The 13,916-nt window shown below is 48.0% G+C and overlaps 2 protein-coding genes across 3 annotated transcripts in view; one reads left to right on the forward strand and one right to left on the reverse strand.

The window, feature by feature from the left end:
• Window positions 1-3,929, reverse strand: part of DDX31 (DEAD-box helicase 31) — a 44,841-nt gene extending 40,912 nt beyond the window's left edge. Inside the window, exons 1-7 of the mRNA XM_066201014.1 lie at window positions 3,847-3,929; window positions 3,003-3,256; window positions 2,751-2,826; window positions 2,349-2,392; window positions 1,898-1,968; window positions 1,559-1,623; window positions 727-771 (exon numbers count right to left, since the gene is read on the reverse strand). Of these exons, the coding sequence (XP_066057111.1) occupies window positions 727-771; window positions 1,559-1,623; window positions 1,898-1,968; window positions 2,349-2,392; window positions 2,751-2,826; window positions 3,003-3,256; window positions 3,847-3,903 (612 nt within the window). The 5' untranslated portion in view covers window positions 3,904-3,929. The remainder of the gene's footprint in view (window positions 1-726; window positions 772-1,558; window positions 1,624-1,897; window positions 1,969-2,348; window positions 2,393-2,750; window positions 2,827-3,002; window positions 3,257-3,846) is intronic.
• A 234-nt stretch (window positions 3,930-4,163) lies between these two features.
• GTF3C4 (general transcription factor IIIC subunit 4) lies at window positions 4,164-12,036 on the forward strand. Of its 2 annotated transcripts, XR_010723500.1 has the most exons (6): window positions 4,164-4,466; window positions 5,566-7,386; window positions 8,708-8,838; window positions 9,255-9,343; window positions 10,001-10,435; window positions 11,633-12,036. XR_010723500.1 is itself a non-coding variant. In XM_066201013.1 (5 exons), the coding sequence occupies exons 1-5, from the start codon at window positions 4,164-4,166 to the stop codon at window positions 10,063-10,065; spliced, it is 2,409 nt and encodes an 802-aa protein (XP_066057110.1). In that variant the 3' UTR covers window positions 10,066-12,036. The 2 variants fall into 2 exon arrangements, 1 of the variants encoding a protein (XP_066057110.1); XM_066201013.1 differs by having other exon boundaries at window positions 10,001-12,036.
• Window positions 12,037-13,916: the final 1,880 nt, after the last annotated feature.

Genomic DNA, 13,916 nt, shown 5'->3' on the forward strand with positions numbered 1-13,916 from the left:
TCCTAAGTACTCTCACTGGCAGCCCTTTAAATGGGCTTACACAGTTTCCTCCATGCTTAGTATTCACATGGCATCCTAAAGAGGCAGTAAGTTGTTGCTGTAAAAATTTAAATAGCTTCAGAGGCTTTTCCTTTCAGGTAACAGAACAGAGATATTGCACTTGCAGGCTGCATAAAATATTGGACACCAAATGAGATAGCTGCAATCAATTCTCCACACGGAAGTTATTATCATTTGACATACCAAACAAAAACAAAAAAAGGCTGATAACCTCATCTGACACTGCCTTTGCAGTTGCAAATAATATAAATTAAACAGAAGAATTCATTGGAGAAACCAACTCTTGGAGGCCTCAGCTTCAGCATTCACTTACGGATTTGAAAAAATGGCTTTAAAAATGAAACACTTGTATAAACCCACACATTTGCAAAGCTGAATTCGTTGGTTTTACTCATTCCCCCTGTTTGAGCAAGGCATGAGCCTGCACTGAGCCAGAGAGGTTCTGCAGCCTCCAACAAAGATTTCCAACCACAGGAGGAGAACTGAGGAACTCCTCCTTTCTTACTCTGGTTGGCACTGGACAAAAATGACAACACTTTTTGTCAGGGTAAGATCTGAGCAAAAGGACTTGACAGTGTTTTCTAACGTGGGGAACTCTGCTGGAGCCACATCCACATCCCCAAAAATCAGTGTTCAAGCAGACTGAGAAAGGAAAAAGCCACCTACCTCCCTGGTTGGGACGAGCACGAGCGCGTAGGGGCCGTCACTGCGCTGCAAACACACAAGAGCAGGGCTCTGAGAGAAGGCAGCACTGAACAGAGCCCTTCCACACCTCCCTGCTCTCACAGGAGCCAGCAGAGAGGGCTCTGAAGGGCTTTAGTGCAAGTTTGTACATGACATTTTGGGGTATTTCTGCCCCACAGCTTTTAAAAAATCAAGTTTTTCATGGCTCAATCATGAACTGCCTTCTCCTCCCAGCTGGGAAAGCTGCTCAGAGTCAAACCCAACATTTTACACAAAAGTTGTCTCACTCCTGTGTTCCTGAGCTGCAGGGACGCTCTCCTGTTTGATGCACAGCAGTGACAATCCAGGATGGGCTGGAAATTCTTCAACCCTTCAGTCAGGATGATTTCTTTCCAGAAAATGTATAAGATCTGCAGCAGCATTTTCTGGTCTATGATCCAAACTGGGAGCAATTACCAAATCCCACTCCATGCCAAAGATTAAAAACTTACTCCTCCTAAAGACATGGCAGTAACCTCTGTTTTCAGTTCTAGTTCTTTCAGCTTCCAGACCATTTCTTCTGCTCTCTACCTTCTCCACACCTGATAATTTAGCCTGTTTCCAATTTATCCTGCTGCATGGAGCAATGGGGAATGGCTAACATTGATCTGGTACCATCCACATCTCAACAGAACTGGAAAATCCCATCTGTCACAAATAAAGGGGAACGTGGGCTGCTTGTATGAAAAAGAGACAGTAACGACTACAGGAGCTGGATTTTATTTTTATTAATCTTAGTATCAAAAGCAAATATATTTAATGCTGTTGGACCCACCTGTATTTTGGATTCCATTCCTTGCAAAGTCTGCACAAGTGGAATCCCATAGGCAAGAGTTTTACCTTTTGGAAAGGGAGAAATAAGAAAACTTCCCATTAAAACAAGTATGTGGCAATTACTCCAGCAAACCAAAGCATCATTTGTCCCACCATTCTTAAACTGCAGTCAGAGTCTGGAAAAGTTTCTATTAAATAGGAAGTTTCCAGAATGGAAGATTGACAGGCAATTCAATAAAGGGTCAATCAGAGAAGAGAGGTGGAGGTATCCCACTAAGATCTACCTAAATAAATGCACTTAACACACCCTAAGGAAGGACAGTGACAGTTCAACACTGACCTGAACCAGTCTGAGATCTGACCAGGGCATCTCTGCCTTGCAGGAGCACGGGAATGGTTTGCTTCTGAACACTGGGTGACAAACAAAGCAGGGCAGGAAATGCAGATTAGGAACAGAAATACAACAGAGGATAGAATCCCAAGATTTTAACACACAGTGACTGCCTCAAAAATCTCTACCCCAAATTCCTCCCACTCATCTCTGCTATGCAGCTACATCAGCTGAGGTGATTTCTAAGCAAAGCAACTGGATAGGTACCAGATGTGATAAATTCAGACCAGATGGGTTTATGATTCCAAACTAGAAGGCAGGACTCCCTGCAGACTACAAACCCAACAGCAAACGGGACAGTGGTACTGTGGTCTTCACAAGCCAATTACATATTATGAAATAATCACAGGTGATTGGCTTTTAGGGGTAAACTGCAAAGCCTTGATACTGATTTGCTTACCTGGTCATGCTACATATGTTTAGGACAGTGTTTATTGTGGAGATCTAGAGAGACAATAAAGAAAAATCAAGTTTTTATTGTCAAACTGTTCCTTTTGTTACTTCTCGTACTGCTAAGACAGAATGAAACCCAGAAGACTGACATTTGTCCTCTGCATAAACGGTCCATAAAGTTTCCATGTCCTCAAAATACTTCTTAGTTAATCAGAATTACACCTGCTGGATTTCTGTGGGGTTTTTTGGTATTACAGCTGCAAATAGTGAAGAGGGCTGGGACATAGACCAGCACCTTGAGTGAGAAAATCAGGTGAAGTATCCAGGTCACCATGAATAAAGGCTCTCTGACCTACCCCCCCACCCAAAAATCCATGTTTCTGAGGCATGTAGCCTTCCTGCCACTCACCAGATGTGGATGGAGGTCCAGCTGGCTGAAGGAATCTGTAGTGAAAACATTTTCTTGCAACTGCTGCACTTCTTTTCTGAGTTAGGGGAAACAAAACCAGAACACACAGTAGGGTTAAAAATGATACAACAGCATCCTACATAATCAGCAATGAAACTAAATCTGCCAAGCAAGGGCAAGAATTCAAGACCTTGAATTCAAGAAATTCAAGGTATTGCAAGGAGTTTTTTCCTTCCCATTTGGCTAAAATACCTGTGAATTTCTGGGATGTCTGGATTGTTTTTAAAAAGGCTGGACGTCTTAATGAAGTGTTTGTTCTTCCGGCTTTCCTTTTGTTTGTCAGTCAACTGCTTCTTAGGAGCAGGTTTTTGTGATGGGCTTCCCTCCTCCCTCCTGTCAGCCTCCGTGGCACCCTTCCTGAAGGTGTTTATGGATAATTTCCGTTTGCGTTTCACGGGTGGGTTTCCATGTGGTGACTGGAGCTTCCTTTTCAGAGCACCAGATTGCTTTAAAGTGAACAAGCAAACCAGAGTCAGCAGCGAATGGGAGTTAACACACAAACATCAGCCCACAGCAGAGCCTCATTTTTGGAATCCCCCACTCCATGACTAAAGAAATTACACAACTCCTACTCCAACAGATCCACCACCGCGCCTGAGACTTCTGTCACTGCTGAAATGCACAGAGCAATCTGAAGCCGTATCTAGTGCTCATCCGTAAAGCATTTCATTCAACTTCTCCAGTAACTGGGCAGAACACGCTTTAAAAATGTCTCTCAAAAGCATTTGAAAGGCTCTGCAGACGAAGCAGAGGGCTGGGAGAGCATCACCCGCAGCCCGTCAGAGGTAAGGCGGTGACTCAGGGCAGCGCGGTCTGCCCGCAGCCCCGGGGCTCGGGGAGCCGGATCTGCCCGACCCCCGCCCGGGGAGCCGCCTGCGAGCCCCGGAGCCGGACCAGCCCCGGCTGGGGCCGGGGGGAAGCCAAAAGCTCCATTTAACAACTCGTGGGACGCTGCCTCCCCGCCCGGTCACAGTCCCGCAGGGTCCCGTGTCCCGCAGACCACACATCCCTCCCCTCCCTTCCCCTCCGCTCGTACCCGGCCGAGGCCGCGCATCCCCACGCCCGCCGCCATGTCCCGCCCGCTCCTCCGCATGGCCCCGGGGCCGCCTCTCCCCCGGCCGTGCCCGTGAGGGCGGCGCGGCGGCGGTTGCGGAGGCTCCCCCGAGACCGGAGCCCCCCGCGCTGGCCGGCGCACCCCGCGGCGCTGCGGGGGCTCCGTGAGGGCTCTCCGCGCCCCCGCAAGCCGCGCTCCCGGGCCCGCGGGGCGCGCAGGCGGCGGAGGGGCAGCCCCGGCCGGGCCCACCGGGGCCTTCGGCGGCGGCGCGTGCGCGCGGCCCGTGAGGCGGCGGTAACATGGCGGCGGCGGGGCGGGAGGAGCCGCCGCTGGGGCTCGAAGCGGTGGCGGAGGAGGCGGCGGCGGCGGCGGCGAGCGCCGGGTTCCGGCTCACGGCGGTGCGGCGAGAACCGGCGGTGCGGCTGCAGCACGGCGCCAGCGGGCTGGAGCCGCTGGCCTGGTCCGAGGATCACCGGGTGTCGGTGAGCACGGCCCGCAGCATCGCCGTGCTGGAGCAGCTCAGCGACGTGCACAGCGGCGGGCAGGACATGGTCATCCACCGCACCGCCGTGCCCGCGCCCGCCACCGCCTGCACGCTCAAGGTGAGCGCCCGGCACGGCCTCGTCAGTGCGTGTATGAATGTCTAAAGGGGGAAGGTGGCAAGAAAAGGGAGCCAGGGGAGGTCCGGGTTGGATATCAGGAGGAATTTCCTCTCGGGAAGGGTGATTGGACCCCGGAATGGGCTGCCCAGGGTGGTGGTGGAGCCACGGTTCTTGGAGGTGTTCGAGGAACGGCTGGACGCGGTGCGCTGGGCTGGGTGGCACCGTGGGGATCGGTCACGGATCTCAGAAGCTTTTCCAGCTTTAATGATTCTGTGGTTTTTCCCGATGGTGCCAAGCAATAAGACAAGAGAAACGGGCATAAACTGATGGACACGAAGCTGCACCTGAACACGAGAACTTCTTTCCTGTGCAGAATTCGGGGAGGGTCTGGAATCTCCCTCACTGTGGTCCCTTCCAGCCTGACCCATCCCGGGATTCTGATCTCCCTCCTGGGGAGCTGCCCTTGCCCTGCCCAGAACTTGCTGCAGGTTCTCGTTTTGAAAGTACAAGGGAGAGAAAACCATACCCAAGCAATGTCCAGGGATTCTAAAGTTCTGCAGCTTTTCTGAGAATTACTTGAGCTCCAATACAGTTATTTCAGTGCAGTTTTAAGTAGGAATCTACCTTTGTTTTGCTATCTAAGCTGAAAGATTTTTGCTGCAGGAATTTCTCTGGCCTTCAGAGAGGAACATCTACCTTTTTACGAAGATGGCAGTTGTGGTTGAATATCTTATTAAATAATACTTTTGTTTCTGTGAATCTGAGTTCATTTTCCAAAACAATGCTGGGAATATGGAGTAGAGTTGAAATACTGAGTATTTACATATTGTGCCAGGCATCTTTAAGAGAACAGAAGTATGAAAACAGGTTCTTTGATTCAGCAGACAAAAATTCAAATAGCTGAGAGTCAAAACTATGCAAATTGGGGGCATTAATGAAGCTGCAGTCTTTAGGAGTGACATCAATTAACCAATGTAGTGTTGCTTGTGATTGGGGATTGTTGCGTGTTTCAAGAGGGAATTAATTCCAGGAAAGTCTTCCTAAAAAGAACCCCCCCAGCTTTACAATTGTTTCAAAGGTTCTTTCTGCTCTCCTTTAGGTCGGCCCAAAGAAGGAGGTGGCTGAGTGCAAGGAGAAATTCGCCAGCTCCGTGGATCCCACCGTCAGCCAGATGTTTATGCTGGACCGAGTGTTCAACCCTGAGGGGAAGTCCCTGACTCCCATGCGGGGCTTCAAATACTCCAGCTGGTCTCCTCTGGGCTGCGATGCCAACGGGAGGTGCCTGCTGGCCGCCCTCACCATGGACAACCGCCTGACCATCCACGCCAACCTCAACCGCCTGCAGTGGGTGCAGCTGGTGGACCTGACCGAGCTCTACGGAGAGCGCCTGTTCGAGGCCAGCTACAAACTGTGCAAGGCTGACACTCCCTGCGGGGAGCTGGGAGACTTCCCCGAGTTCCAGCGGCGGCACAGCATGCAGACCCCGGTGCGCATGGAGTGGTCGGGCATCTGCACCACCCAGCAGGTCAAGCACAACAACGAGTGCCGGGACGTGGGCAGCGTGCTGCTGGCCGTGCTCTTCGAGAACGGCAACATCGCCGTGTGGCAGTTCCAGCTGCCCTTCCTGGGGAAGGAATCCATCACTTCCTGCAACACCATCGAGTCGGGGATCAGCTCCCCCAGCGTGTTGTCCTGGTGGGAGTACGAGCACAACAACCGCAAGATGAGCGGGCTGATCGTGGGGAGCGCGTACGGCCCCGTGAAGATCATCCCCGTCAACCTCAAGGCGGTCAAAGGCTACTTCACGCTGAGGCAGCCCGTGGTCTTGTGGCAGGAGATGGACCAGCTGCCCGTGCACAGCATCAAGTGCATCCCTCTCTACCACCCCTACCAGAAATGCAGCTGCAGCCTGGTGGTGGCTGCGAGAGGCCCTTACGTGTTCTGGTGCCTGCTGCTGATATCCAAAGCGGGGCTGAACGTCCACAATTCCCACGTGACGGGGCTCCACTCCTTGCCCATCGTCTCCATGACTGCGGACAAGCAGAACGGCACGGTGTACACCTGCTCCACCGATGGCAAGGTCAGGCAGCTCATCCCCATATTCACAGACGTTGCTTTAAAGTTTGAGCACCAGCTGATCAAGCTCTCGGAGGTGTTTGGCTGTGTCAGGACTCACGGAATCGCCGTCAGCCCGTGCGGGGCCTACCTGGCGGTCATCACCACCGAGGGCATGGTCAACGGGCTGCACCCCGTCAACAAAAACTACCAAGTTCAGTTTGTCACCCTCAAGACTTTTGAGGAGGCAGCTGCACAGCTCTTGGAATCTTCTGTTCAGAACCTTTTCCGGCAAGTGGACTTGACAGACCTCGTACGCTGGAAAATCTTGAAGGATAAGCACATTCCACAGTTCTTACAGGAAGCACTGGATAAAAAGATTGAGAGCTGTGGTTCCACTTACTTCTGGAGGTTTAAGTTGTTTCTCTTGAGGATTTTGTACCAGTCGATGCAGAAAGCCCCCTCAGAGGTCACGTGGAGACCTTCACACGAGGATGCCAAAATCTTGATATCAGATTCCCCTGGGATGGGCAGCACTGAAGATGATCAAGAGGAGGGAACTTCGAAACAGGCCAGCAAGCAGAGCCTGGGGGACTCAGGCAAAGGTGTGGACATTGATGACTCTGCAGAGGATTCTCTCCATCAGTCAAGTGACACTGGAGGCCGTGAGCCAATGGTAGAAAAGCTTCTTGAAATACAGGCACAGATTGAGACCGTAGAAATGCACTTGACACGAGAACACATGAAACGGGTGTTGGGAGAAGTTTACCTGCACACGTGGATTACAGAGAACACCAGCATTCCCACCAGAGGAGTCTGTGACTTCTTAATGTCTGATGATGGCTACGATGACAGAACAGCACGAGTAAGTGGCACCTCTGCTCAGGGGATTCCGTGTCACCGTCACTTCCTTCTCCCCACTCCTGAAAATGCAGCTGGGCTGGGAAAGAGAGCTGTGGTCACGTCATCCTTGCCAGTCAGAGTCTGTAGAGCATTCAGCTTAAATTGTCCTTCCTTGATGTTGTGAAATAGGAGGGAATGTAAATGCAGATGTTGAAATTTGGATCAGGTACAATAAAGAATAATGATAATAATGAGTTCTTGCGGAACTGGGGAGAGGACTGGGGTTATTGTGCTGCTGTCAGTGGGTTTAGAACATAAACTGATTGAGGGATGTTTGTTTTCATTACTAAGTTCATTTAATCCATCATCTTTACACAACTCACCTTCAGATGTATTTCCTTTAGTCAGTCACTGTGGTTCTCATGTTAAGAGCTGCAGAAGCCTCTCTTCTGAAATTATTATTATTCAAGTCGTTCATCAGGTGTTGTCATTGCTCCCTGAGCCTTCAGTGCAAAGATCAGTTTCAGAGGGTCAGAAAGTGGTTGTGTTTTATGAGTTAAACCCAGGGATTTAGAACTTCATGCAGGACATTGAATTAACCAAGCTGACTGAATGCCTCTGTTACAAAGGCCAGGACTCTTAAAAATCCACCTTTTTATTGCATCCAGAAAGACAGAGGAAGGCAGCAGGTGTCCATCACTGGTGTAGTGTGGTGTTCTCCCTGCTGGCATCACAGCCAGGTGTGGCCATCAGTAACTCACTAGGAAAGTGCTCTGGCACAACTGCTGGGTTGTTCTGGCATCCAATTACTATGAATTGAAGGTTTGTGAGATTGCTTTTCTTATCTTAGAAGAATCTGGTTTCTTTTTTATAGTGATGAAAAGTGACTTCTAAACTGTATTTTATTTATTCAGTTTGCTATCACGCTTTAAAGGTCCTTGGGATGTGGTTAATCCCTATTGAAATGTCACAGACAAATTTGATCACATAAATGTTCTGCTATAAACCTTGTACTCCCAGGTGACTGCTGAAGACATCCAGGTAATTCCTGAACAGGATTTTTTTTTAGCACATGCACTGTGATAGGCATTGCTGTTATGGTCAGTGGTGTGATATCAATTCTTTCAGTACTTTTAAAATTTGCAAAGAATTACTGTTTTTAAGGTTGGTGTCCCTTTGGTGTAGGACAGAAATCCTGAGGAGAACAAAAGGAGGATAAATGAATACTTACGATACATTGCACTTCTTTCACTTTGATCTTTTGGGATTCTGCCTCACTCTGAACTCAGAGTGAGGTGTTCCCACCCTGGGCTGTCTCACCACATGCCTCCTGTGTGTTGCAGGTGCTGATTGGGCACATCCTGAAGAAGATGAACAAACAAACGTTCCCCGAGCACTGCAGTCTGTGCAAGGAGATCCTGCCCTTCACCGACCGCAAACAGGCCGTCTGCTCCAACGGCCACATCTGGCTCAGGTAATCCAGGGGATCAATCATCCACAGCTTCTCCCCTCCTCTGGAGAGTTCCACAGCTTCTCCCCTCCTCTGGAGAATTCACTTTAGGAGCTCACTAAACCACTTGTTAGCATTGGAGTGAAAAGGCATTGAAGCATCTTAATCCATGCTGCAGTTTTTTCTGTCCTCTTCCATAAGAGCCAGGGCACTGGAGGTTGGATTTGGTTCTCGTAGCAGGACAATGTTTTTATAATGGAGTGCTTTAGTTCACTTGGGAAGTTGTATTTACCTGAATTAATAAATTATTAATTTTCATATTTAATGTGGCTCATTACGGTGTTTACTCTCAGAAAGCAACAGTTCTGAACAGAATCCAGCCTCCAGTCATAAAACAATAAACCCCAAACCTCCTGATAAAACTGCTTGTCCTTCCACAGGTGCTTTCTAACCTACCAGTCCTGCCAGAGTTTGGTGTACAGGAGGTGTTTGCTTCACGACAGCATTGCACGGCACCCAACCCCAGAAGGTAAAATGTTCCTGGGGCCAAAAGGGGCAGAATTGGGGCTTTTAAACTTTTATCTACAAAATGGCTTGAATTAATTTCACTGACTTTACTCTTTCAGGCAGTTCCCATGTGACGCTCTGCATTTCACAGTGTCCTGGTGTTTTCTGGGCATTAGTGATGTGCTAATTACAAATTAGTAACTGCAGAAATTGAGGTATAAATCCCACATTTTGATGAAATCTGGGTAAACACATAATCTGTGCTGGAATGCTCCAGCAGTTTGATATTCCAGTTGAATATATCAGGATCCAGAGGGATTAAGAAACAGGAACTGAGGACTCTGTTCTGTGAGGGATCAAATTTCAGTTTAGAAAATCAGACCACTGCAGTTGTGCCATGGTGATCCTTTCAATTTTTTTCCTATATAGCTATGAGCATATAAGGACAAAGTGTGGAGTGTTTCACCTTAATTTTGTCCCCTGCTGAGGTGGAATTTGAACTGGCATTACTTGAAATCCCAGGCCAGAAGCAGAGTTGGATTTCACTGAACTCTCAGTCACTCCTGCATGTGACTATATACAAACTGTCCAGGATTCCTGTTGAGTTTGTGCATCTCAGGTGTCATTGCTCTGTTCATCTCTACCTCTAGCTCTAAACAACTTGTTTTCTTTTTTGCAGATCCTGAATGGATCAAGAGGCTATTGCAGGGACCTTGCACCTTCTGTGATTCTCCTGTGTTCTAGAGAAAAGCTGTGTCAAGACTGAAAGTATTTTCTCTACTGCATAAGCTTCCTTCAGCCTGGGAGGATACAGAGACAGGAACACAGACTCTGCTGGAGGGGGAACACCTTGTCCACAGCCCTGTACATAGAACATCACAGATTCTATAAACTCCTAAAATTCAGAGCCCATTCCATGCTCCAGAAACAGGAATACACCTGGAAGAGCCAGTTGAAAGCTGTTTGGAAATGCATCCATGGAAGCCTCAGCAGCTGGACACTGACAAGGAGCTGCAGGGTTGAGCACAGTGGGAATTGTCCTTTCTGCCTGACACCAGTGTCAGTTCCCAAAAGCTGGGATGGGAACAGCAGAGCTGCCTCTTGAGTGGTCTTGGTGGGTAGAGAAGGCTCCAGCTTGCAGTGCTCTCCTTTGCTTTCTAACCCTGGCATTTGCTGTAGAACATGGAACTCTCCAAATAATCCATGGTTCCAGTGTCTTCCCCAGAGAGGCAGATGCCAGTTACAGCCATATGAAAGAATTTGGCCATAACATGAATTTCACTGAAAGTCTAGAAGAGTAACTGCCTCAGAATTGTAACAGTGTTTCTGTCAGAAGCCAAGGTATTGGCTGCCTGGGTCAAATAGGGATCAGTAAGGGTAATTTTTAAATATGATAATTATTGAACTAATAGCAATTAGCTTAAACACTAATATATATACATATATATAAAATTTCCAATGCTCTTAAGTCTCTTGCCCCACTTTCTTATTCTGAACTAAGTTCTAACTCCTTCCCAGCTCTTGCCAATGTATTTGCCTTTGGTTTCACTTAACCCTCTACCAGGAGGAATCCCTTTTCCAGAGAAACTCAGTTACCAAAACCATTACCCAATTAACACTACTGTCAATTAAATTGAGAGTCTCCTGCATTTGAGTTTTACACAAATAATCACTCTCAGCTGCCATTTTTTCTTATGAAAGCTCAGTAAAAAACCCAAAACAAACAGAACACCCCAAACCCAACCCCACCATGGCTGACATGCTCTAGGTAGGGCCAAGGAGGCTGGTGAAGGTCCTGGTGTATCCCAGAGTGGTTTGGGTTGGAAAGGACCTTAAAGCTCATCTCCTTCCACCCTTTCCATGGGCAGGGACACCTTCCACTGTCCCAGGCTGCTCCCAGCCTTGTTCAGCCTGGCCTGGAACACCTCCAGGGGTGGAGCAGCCACAGCTTCTCTGGGTACCCTGTGCCAGGGCCTCCCCACCTTCACAGGAAAGGATTTTTTTTCTAATATCCCATCTAAGCCTTTTGAAACCTTTTCCCCTTGTCCTGTCACTCCAGGCTCTTGTAGAGAGCCCCTTTCCATCTCAAGTGGCTGAGCCCAAAAATTTTTTTTGCCTTCTAATTGTCCTATCAGAAAAAACACCTTTTTTGCCATCTGTTCCTACAGAGAGCAGAATCCTTTTCAACCTCCTATGCAGTGTTAGAGGAATAACACCTCCCAAATGTGTGTGGTTACTTGGTACAGTTTGTCTTGTTAACTTCAATCCATGCTGTCAAATAATCCTGAGTTTGTGTATTTCCATTCTGCAGAGTACCAATGGCAGAGGTGTCGCCCTGTCTGTGATTCCTGACACTTTCACTGTGTGGGAAGTGCTCTACAGCTGTTGAGAAATCATGGAATTGTGCTGACAGTATCAGTCTCCCACCAGTGCATGTGTGATTGGTGCTTGTTTCCTCGATTCAATGACTATGCATATTTTGTTCATGTTCCTTCACCTTTAATAGAAGCAATTTTTTTCAGCAAACATTAAAGTCAGCTGTCCTTCTGCTCAGTGTCTCATGCATTAAGCATGATCATGCATTGACTGAGAAGAACATTACTGTAGTCGCTTAGAAACAGCAGAAGCACATTCATCTGTAAAATAATTAGCCTTGTTTGTAAATATCCTTGGAAGTGATACCATAATTGTATTAAAGAAACATTTAGTTTTTTATTGCTGTGCATTGAAAATTGAAATTACTTCAGTGTGTCTGCAGAGAAGGGAAATGTAGTTCATGTTGGTTATCCAGTAAAACAAGGAGTAACCTCATTACTCCACTTGTGTGGAGTTTGGGGCCAGCTCTGGTACCTGGGACAAAACTTCCCAGTGCTGATGGGGCTTTGGGGAACAGAGCGTCCATTTCCCCATGAGCTGAGTAGAGGTTTATTTGTGGTGGTTGAGAAGATATTTTAAATGGAAGCTGCAAGTCCTTGCCATGGCAGCTGTGACCAGCTCATCAGTAAATGTTCCACTTTAGAAATTCTCCTGCCTGTGGAGAAGGGAGGGAGCCCTGCAGAACCCTGTCCCAGTGCTTTCAGAAAAAGTCAAAGAACATTTCTTTGCCTGTGGTTTAGGCACCATAAAAATAACCTGGTCTACTGAAATGTTAAAGTCTGGCTGACCCAAAGGTTCACATGCTAACAGATTAGATTGGTTCTTGCTGACCATTTCTGGCAGTTCTCTTGAATTTCCCTGGACTGAGTTTTAATGCTTTGCCATGGCGAAGCTCTAGCACACCTCACATTAACATTGCAGCATTAATGTTTATTTTCCCTGTCTTTCAAGGCTGTAGATAGTCTGCCACTGCCAGTTTATTTAACCTGGTTTCAGACTTCTAGGAAAATGGAATTTTAAAGCCAACAATGTTGTCTTTGTCTGCCAGTGGAGATCCTTTAGCAAAAAGCTTTCACTCTTCACCCTGACCTGTTCACAACAGGTACAGAGAAACTGGGATTTCATTTTTGTGTAAACCAGCACTTGTCCCTAAGTGCATTTTTAACCAGAATAGCAGAGCCCACCTCACTCGGTAGCATTTAACCCCTGGTGCTGACCTGAGTGGGCTTGGCTGCCCAGCGAGCCCTGAGGCTGCTCCAGGAATCTTTTTGTGCCTCAGATTTGTGAGGGGCCGTTTGGGCACACAGGGGTTGGGCCTGCTCCTGCAGGGCTGCAGCAGCACCTCGGGGCATTGTCCCACACGTGGTCCTGATCAAATCTTGCTGTCACCTCACGGGGAAGGGGAGCAAGGAACGAGCACCTGCTGCCAGACCCTTGTGTTACTTCGCCAGTATCAGAGTTGCCTCCTCAAACTAACACAGTTATCAAGGCCCAGTCTGTTTTGAGACACCAACTGAAGCGTTCAAAGAGCAAATATCACAGAACTGGAGTTCATCTCGATAAGGTTTTCCCCAAGTTTTGCAGGATACTTCAAGTGAATAGTTGGGAGATGTCAACTGCTTCACCCTTTGGTGGTGAACACTCTGGCTGTTCAAGGACCCTCATCTCCAGAGGGAGAGCAACATGCCAGCAGAGACTGAGGGTTCCTGATGCTCTTCTTTATTTATTTTTTAAAGGGTTGTGATATACTTGCTTTTACAGCTGAGCATTAACAGGCAGAGATCCTGTTTGTCCAGAGCTAAGGTGTCATTTTCCTTGATGAGGAGCTTCTGACAGCATTTAAGATTTGCTGCTCGTGCTGGTATCGCACTGGGAGTTAATCCCTCCTCCACTGGGATGAAGAAATCATCCCCCTTGGCTAATCCAAGTTGGATGGATAAGTGGAACAGCTCTGGACTGTGCAGTGTCTTAGTGCCTTGCTGCTAGATGCCATTCTTGGAACTAAGGAGGAAGTTTGGGGTCACAAGGACTCTGTCCTGTGTCTCCAAAATACACCCCCTGCTCTGGGAGTGGTGATGAGGGACCTCTTGCTGCCTTTTACCTCAATTCACTTATGGCTCTGGGACTTCATCATTGTCACCCTTTCCTTTAGTGTTTCCTCATCCTCTCAAGCCTATTGTGTATTTCTAGAGAGGAAATACTATGGTTGTCAATGCATA

The sequence above is a fragment of the Chamaea fasciata genome, unplaced genomic scaffold, assembly GCF_029207755.1.
Source record: "Chamaea fasciata isolate MVZ Bird 193981 ecotype frontalis unplaced genomic scaffold, bChaFas1.0.hap1 SCAF_20, whole genome shotgun sequence".
NCBI classification, from domain to species: domain Eukaryota; kingdom Metazoa; phylum Chordata; class Aves; order Passeriformes; family Sylviidae; genus Chamaea; species Chamaea fasciata.